This window comes from Anarrhichthys ocellatus, unplaced genomic scaffold, assembly GCF_004355925.1.
Source record: "Anarrhichthys ocellatus isolate YVR2014 unplaced genomic scaffold, GSC_Weel_1.0 scaffold182, whole genome shotgun sequence".
Classification (NCBI taxonomy): Eukaryota; Metazoa; Chordata; class Actinopteri; order Perciformes; family Anarhichadidae; genus Anarrhichthys; species Anarrhichthys ocellatus.
The window spans coordinates 201,203-207,424 of NW_022280212.1; the positions used below are offsets into that span (position 1 = coordinate 201,203).

Here is a 6,222-nt window from a genome sequence, read left to right on the forward strand (position 1 = left end):
CTGCGACTGCTGGGGCAGGTAGCGAGGAGCCTGGTTGGGGCACCTGCTGTCTCTGCGACTGCTGGGGCAGGTAGCGAGGAGCCTGCTTTGGTCACTTGCTGTCTCTGAGGCTGCTTGGGCGGACATCTGTGCCTGCTGGGGCACTTGAGGCTGCTGGGGCACTTGAGGCTGCTGGGGCTGATAACCAGACTTTGCAAGAAATTTAAAAGTAAACCTCCGACAACCACAGGTGGCAAAGACTGATTATTTGGTTGCACTTGCGGCTGCTGCTGCTTGGGATAGCCAACCTGCTGGGGCACCTGAGCTAACTACTGCTGGGGAGGACAGCCAGGCTGCTGCTGCTGCTGCTGCTGCTGCGGAGGATAGCCAGGCTGCCGGGGCACCTGGGGGTGCTGCTGCAGAGGATAGCCAGGCTGCCGGGGCACCTGGGGGTGCTGCTGCAGAGGATAGCCAGGCTGCCGGGGGACCTGGGGCCGCTGCTGCGGCTGCTGGAGAGGATAGCCAGGCTGCCAAGGCACCTTGGGCCGCTGCTGGAGAGGATAGCCAGGCTGCCGGGGCACTTGGGGCCGCTGCGGCTGCTGGAGAGGATAGCCAGGCTGCCGAGGCACCTCGGGCTGATGCTGCTGCTGCTGCTGCTGCTGGAGAGGATAGTGTTGAGAGAAATGTAGAAAAATTGTAAAGACATTATCATACTGTGCTCGCTTGAAAATATACATGCATTAAAACTTAGCACACACACACACAGATCAGAGACAGAGACTGAACTAGGACAAAATGTACACTGCTGGCTGCTTCCCATTAGCATAAACAAAAAAGACCTTAGAAGGCGGTCATATCCTAGTGTGACTAGATGGTCTACTGAAGACGAGAGGCCTAAAACAGACCGGCCGAGGCTCTCGTGTCATACTTGACATCTGATAACTTGATAGAAAAGCCCACCGGGGGTATTTGCTTAAGAGAGAAAACGCAACATGGCGCCCAAACGTGGGGCTCGAGTGAATTAAAATCAATAACCAAGATTTAAAACTCGAGTTAAACATAGGAACCCAACCTGTAGATTCTACTCAAAATAATCGAAAAAGCACCACCAGCCAAGGTGTAAAAACGGTATACCACCCGTGTCCGCTGTAAAACGACAACCTGGTAATAAAAAGCTACTGTAGCCAATGGAGAACTAGCTAACTGTCAGAAAGCCCGGGTCGCTCCCCGGCGGAGGAAGACAAAAAACCAACCCACGTGTATACTGAACTCACGTAACTACCGCCCGTACGGCGTTTCTACAGACATACCACCTGTGTCCGGTGTAAAACGGCAAACAGGTTAGAACATACAAATACCGATCTTGCATGAACATAACCAAAACTAACCAGGTTTGAAATCCACCCAACAATGGCCATGGCAGCAGCAAGCGACTGGCACACCGATTTAGAAACAGATGACCACAGAAGGCCCTCAATGGACGCCCTTAGGACATTAGAAATAAACTACGGGTGTCAGCTACAGAAAACACCTCCCTTGCAAAAGGATGTAATAGGAAAAGTAACCTTGGTAGAAGGAGATATAACCAGCCTCGATGTAGGAAACGGACCCAACTGTTTCTTTAACCCCGCAAATTACAGATTGACTAATGCAGCAGGAGTATCTGCCGCACTAGTGCGGAGGTTCGGATCCCAGATTAACCGCTTCTGTGAAGGTAAAGTCCCTATAGGAGGACTGTCTGAGGGAACTATACTCAAACAAAGCCTAAAAGGAGAAAGAGGGGCAGTATCTATGGTACACATACCATATCACCCATGCCCACAAGGGATGAGTGTAGAAGACCAAGAAAGGAAACTCAAGCATGCTAGGAAAAGGACTAGGAATGGTAAACCAGGGAGAAATCATTGTCACCACCCTCTTCGGGAACAGAAACTTCCACTACCAATCCCAAGCAGCACAAAAAGCAATAATGAATTTCATAGCCAACGCTAGACCAACACAAAACATCATTCTGGTCCTCAGAGACCCAAACACATACAGAACGTTCAAAACTCACCTGGAAAATCTCCCAGTGAACCCAAATCAAAACCCACATCTAGGAAACCACCGAAATACCACCTATACGGTACCCTGTACCCCCAAGTGCACCTCCCAGTGTCCCTCGTCCCGGACAATACGTGTTCGAAGAAGACGAATGGGGACTAGACCCCCTGGAACCACTGGTAGGGCCCGCAACCGGGACAAATGGACGGTTTTCCCGCAGCTCTATTCAACATAGTCAGGGAACAATCCCCAGGTAGAAGACAGCCTAGACAGCTACCAGACCCCATAAGGGACACGGACACCCAGCGAGTCAGAGGAGGTATTGGACCACCTATACCCCCAAGAAATAGGGGACCCCCACCACCCCCGAGAGACCCAGAACCTGATGAGCCCGATAGGGAAAATCTTATTCAGGGCCATCATTTTCGCTTAGCAGGAACCTACTTCATAATCCAAGCTGCTAGACCGGACAAAGAGCCTGATTGGCCATAGGGCAACAGAAATGCGATAGGGCCCCTGTTCTTATATAGGGAATACCACGTAGACATTGGAAATGACCATGCGGCGGAAGCCGAGGTACGTAGAGCCATGGGAGCTAGCTGCTACCTAAATACCAGACAAAGACTGAAAAGACCGGTGCACCTCGGGCCGCTGCTGCTGCTGGAGAGGATAGCCAAGCTGCCGGGGCACCCTGGGCCGCTGCTGCTGCTGCGGCTGAGGAGGATAGCCAGGCTGCTGGTGCACCTCGGACAACTGTTGCTGCTGGAGAGGATAGCCAGGTTGCCGGGGCACCTGGGGCTGCTGCTGCTGCTGCTGCTGGAGAGGATAGCCAAGCTGCCGGGGAACCCCGGGCCGCTGCTGCTGGAGAGGATAGCCAGGCTGCCGGGGCACCTCGGGCTGTTGCAGCTGCTGCTGGAGAGGATAGCCAGGCTGCCGGGGCACCTCGGGACGCTGCTGCTGCTGGAGAGGACAGCCAGGCTGCCTGGGCACCTCGGGACGCTATTGCTGCGGCTGCTGCTGGAGAGGACAGCCAGGCTGCCTGGGCACCTCGGGACGCTATTGCTGCGGCTGCTGCTGGAGAGGACAGCCAGGCTGCCTGGGCACACGGGGTGGCAGCTGGGCAGGGCAGCTTTGGCTGCTGGCCAGGATAGCCAGGTTGCTGGTGCTGCTGGCCAGGATAGCCAGGTTGCTGGTGCTGCTGGCCAGGATAGCCAGGTTGCTGGTGGCCAGGATAGCCAAGCTGTTGCTGCTGCTGCTGCTGCTGCTGCCCAGGATAGCCAAATTGTTGTTGCTGCTGCTGCTGCTGCTGCTGCTGTTGTTGGGCAAAAGAACCAAGTTGCTGCTGCTGCTGCTGCTGTGCGTGATGCGGAACCTGGGGCACCTGCCACTGGGGCTGATACCCAGACTCTGCTACCTGTGGCTGTTGAGGATAGTTTGATGAATACTGGATTTCTGGCACAGACTGATCATGTGGTTGCTGAGATTTAGCTTCAGGCTGGTAATTAGTTGTGTTTTGTAGCTACTTGCCTTATATACATTTGATGTTAAACCACCACCACCAAGAAGCCAAGTCCTCCATGAAAATCCATCTCCAGTTTTAAAGTCACTTGAATATGGTCGATAGCCTGCAACTGGTACTTCATTATCGCCATGCTTCTCAGCAGATCTAATACTGAAACCTGTAGAGCAGACATGTTAGTCCATGCATACAAACATTTAAGCTTCACAACTTGACTAAACTTACCATGTGCTTGATGTCTTCCAACAGCTAGCAAGGACAACAGAAACCATCTAGACAAGACATCCCAGAGTTACTATGATTTACTAATGAGTGGAAAAACTTAAACAATTAAACAGAAAAGAGTCTAAAACTTACTGTAAGAGAAACCCCATGGCTTCAGCCACAGTTGTAGGCCAGTGACGCCGCAAACTCAATCACTCCTCCTACAAAACCACACAACTGAACCAGAGTGAAAACAGGAAGTTACTGAAGCCACACTGGAGCTCTTTTTAAGCTCACCCATCTTACCTTGATGATTAACTGGACACAGGTGTGAGCAGTTGAAGGCAGGTATGGCTAATTATCTGGAGAGATATACTGCATTATGGGAAACATGAAAGGATTTTTGCACATCATTCCTGAACATGATTAAAAAAGATGCTCCGCTTCATCACTGTGTTAATTCAGCCATACTTCATATATCATGAGTTAGAACATTTGTTTCAGTAAACATCCAGAAGAGGGCAGAATAAAGTCAGATCATCAGACTTCATCAACAGTAACATAATGCTTTCTGCTCAACTAGATTAGAGTTTCACATGAGGTTTCACACGGGGCTATATTGCATAATAATTCAGACAAATACATGTTTGTAGTCTGGTTTTTAAAACTTTGAATTTAATACAAAATTGGATTCACAAAGACTTTAATTACATGGTTATATTTGGTGGACATTTAATGAATCAAACAGAGGAAGGAGGAAAAATGAGTTATTGTAAGTTAAATAATGAAAATAAATCAATGTGAAATGTATTAAAGCAATCTTTCTCAATATTAAAATACAAATAATAATAACGCAACTAATAATAATAATCAGCATAATAATAATAAAAATAATCTCCATTATCATTTTCAATTGTCTTTTTGTATATATAAATATATATAAATACATATATACATTTATATTGGCTTTCGAAAACTACATTTCCCATCAGCAACCACATTACGCAAGGTTTACACAACTTCCTGAAACACGCTTTCAGAATAAGAGAATTTCCCCATGTTGTTCACATCGTCGTTGCGTTATCGAGCGAAAATTTTAATCCCGGCTTTTATTTTGAAATCGGGGTCATTCCTCCGTGTTTCGTCGTCCCCTGAGCGGAGCCAACGATCGAACTTCAACCGGCGGAGTTTGACCCGTATCGCACCACGAACGGTGCGGCTTCAAGGTAGAAAACAAAAGTCCCGCCGCGATGAGGCTCCGTCTGGCCGGAGCCGTGCTGCTGTCCGCGGCCGCCTACTACGTCTACCTGCCGCTACCGAGCGGCGTGAGCGAGCCCTGGAAGCTGATGCTGCTGGACGCGCTGTTCCGGAGCTTCATGCAGGCGGTGAGAGCTGGAGGAGGACAGGTTGATGTGGGTCAGACAATAAGAGACAATAAGAGACAATAAGAGATAATAAGAGATAATAACAACAAGAGTCATGTGACTGACAGTACACAAACAATACTAGTAAACCGGACAGATCACAGAGCACATGATAATAGAAATAAATAGAAATATCACGTGGGAAAGAAAAGGGATATGATTCAGAATAGCATCAAATTTAGTAAAATAACAGTAACTCAGCACAACAGATTTAATTATAAATCTAGATAGATTTCACACCTGACAATAAAATACAATATTATATACTGTTACATTCTACTGTATATTATACTAGATTAAAACATAATTCTATATACTGTAACATACTATATTATAGTAGAATATAATACTATATACTGTAACATAGCCTACTATATTATAGTACATTCAAATATAATATATACTGTAACATACAGAATGCAATAGAATACTATGCATTGTACCACACTATAGTAGAAGAAGATAGTAGAACAGAATACTATATCTCGTAATAGGCAGTACTGTACAGTACTATAGTAGAGAGTACAATGGAACACAATAGATTGCAGTTGGATATCCCACAATATAGCAGAATAGAATAGAATGCTATAAACTATACAGTACTATAGTACAATAGAAAATAATAGACTAATAATAACTGGGCTGGGAATTAGAGAATACAGTAATAAGTATTGTTATGTATGCATGTTTATATAGAATAGAACAGTATATAAATATAAATCTATATAATGTAACAGAACACAAAGGACTACTAATGGTCACATGAGCAGGTCAGGAGGTGAACCAGCGTATCGTGTGCATTTGGTGATCGGAGTAACAAGTAGATGACCTTTGACCCTGCTGCTGTACACAACATGTTTCGGCAGCTCACACACTAAACCTTGTGTTGTTCTGCATCAGTGTGGATCAACAAGTTCCCACTCAGCGTGTAGGACAGGTTTACACGCCCTGCTTAATCTGCTCACTGCTCGTTTATTATCACCTCTATGCAAATGTGCTGTAATGGAAAGGAGAATATTTCTACTTTATTCCAATATTTCTATTTTATTTAAA

At 46.8% G+C, this 6,222-nt stretch overlaps 2 protein-coding genes across 2 annotated transcripts in view; one reads left to right on the forward strand and one right to left on the reverse strand.

The window, feature by feature from the left end:
• Positions 1 to 6: 6 nt before the first annotated feature.
• On the reverse strand, positions 7 to 3,674 carry LOC116400576 (antigen LPMC-61-like). Its single transcript, XM_031878486.1, has 4 exons — positions 3,630 to 3,674; positions 3,119 to 3,442; positions 2,665 to 3,021; positions 7 to 638 (listed from the first exon to the last, which is right to left on the reverse strand). Exons 1-4 carry the CDS (start codon positions 3,672 to 3,674, stop codon positions 309 to 311), a joined length of 1,056 nt encoding a protein of 351 aa, XP_031734346.1. The 3' UTR covers positions 7 to 308.
• Positions 3,675 to 4,883: 1,209 nt separating this feature from the next.
• Positions 4,884 to 6,222, forward strand: part of LOC116400566 (neutral cholesterol ester hydrolase 1-like) — a 4,488-nt gene continuing 3,149 nt past the window's right edge. Inside the window, exon 1 of the mRNA XM_031878472.1 lies at positions 4,884 to 5,130. Within this exon, the coding sequence (XP_031734332.1) occupies positions 4,996 to 5,130 (135 nt within the window). The 5' untranslated portion in view covers positions 4,884 to 4,995. The remainder of the gene's footprint in view (positions 5,131 to 6,222) is intronic.

What these genes read in the sequence shown, in the direction of transcription:
- LOC116400576 (XM_031878486.1), bottom strand. Translation starts at nt 3,674, where the DNA reads ATGGCGATAATGAAGTACCAGTTGCAGGCTATCGACCATATTCAA. An exon ending in AGGCTATCGACCATATTCAA is followed by an intron (nt 3,443 to 3,629) that starts GTGACTTTAAAA and finishes TATCCTCAACAG; the next exon opens with CCACAGGTAGCAGAGTCTGG. An exon ending in AGCAGCAGCAGCGGCCCGAG is followed by an intron (nt 639 to 2,664) that starts GTGCACCGGTCT and finishes TATCCTCTCCAG; the next exon opens with CAGCAGCAGCAGCAGCAGCA.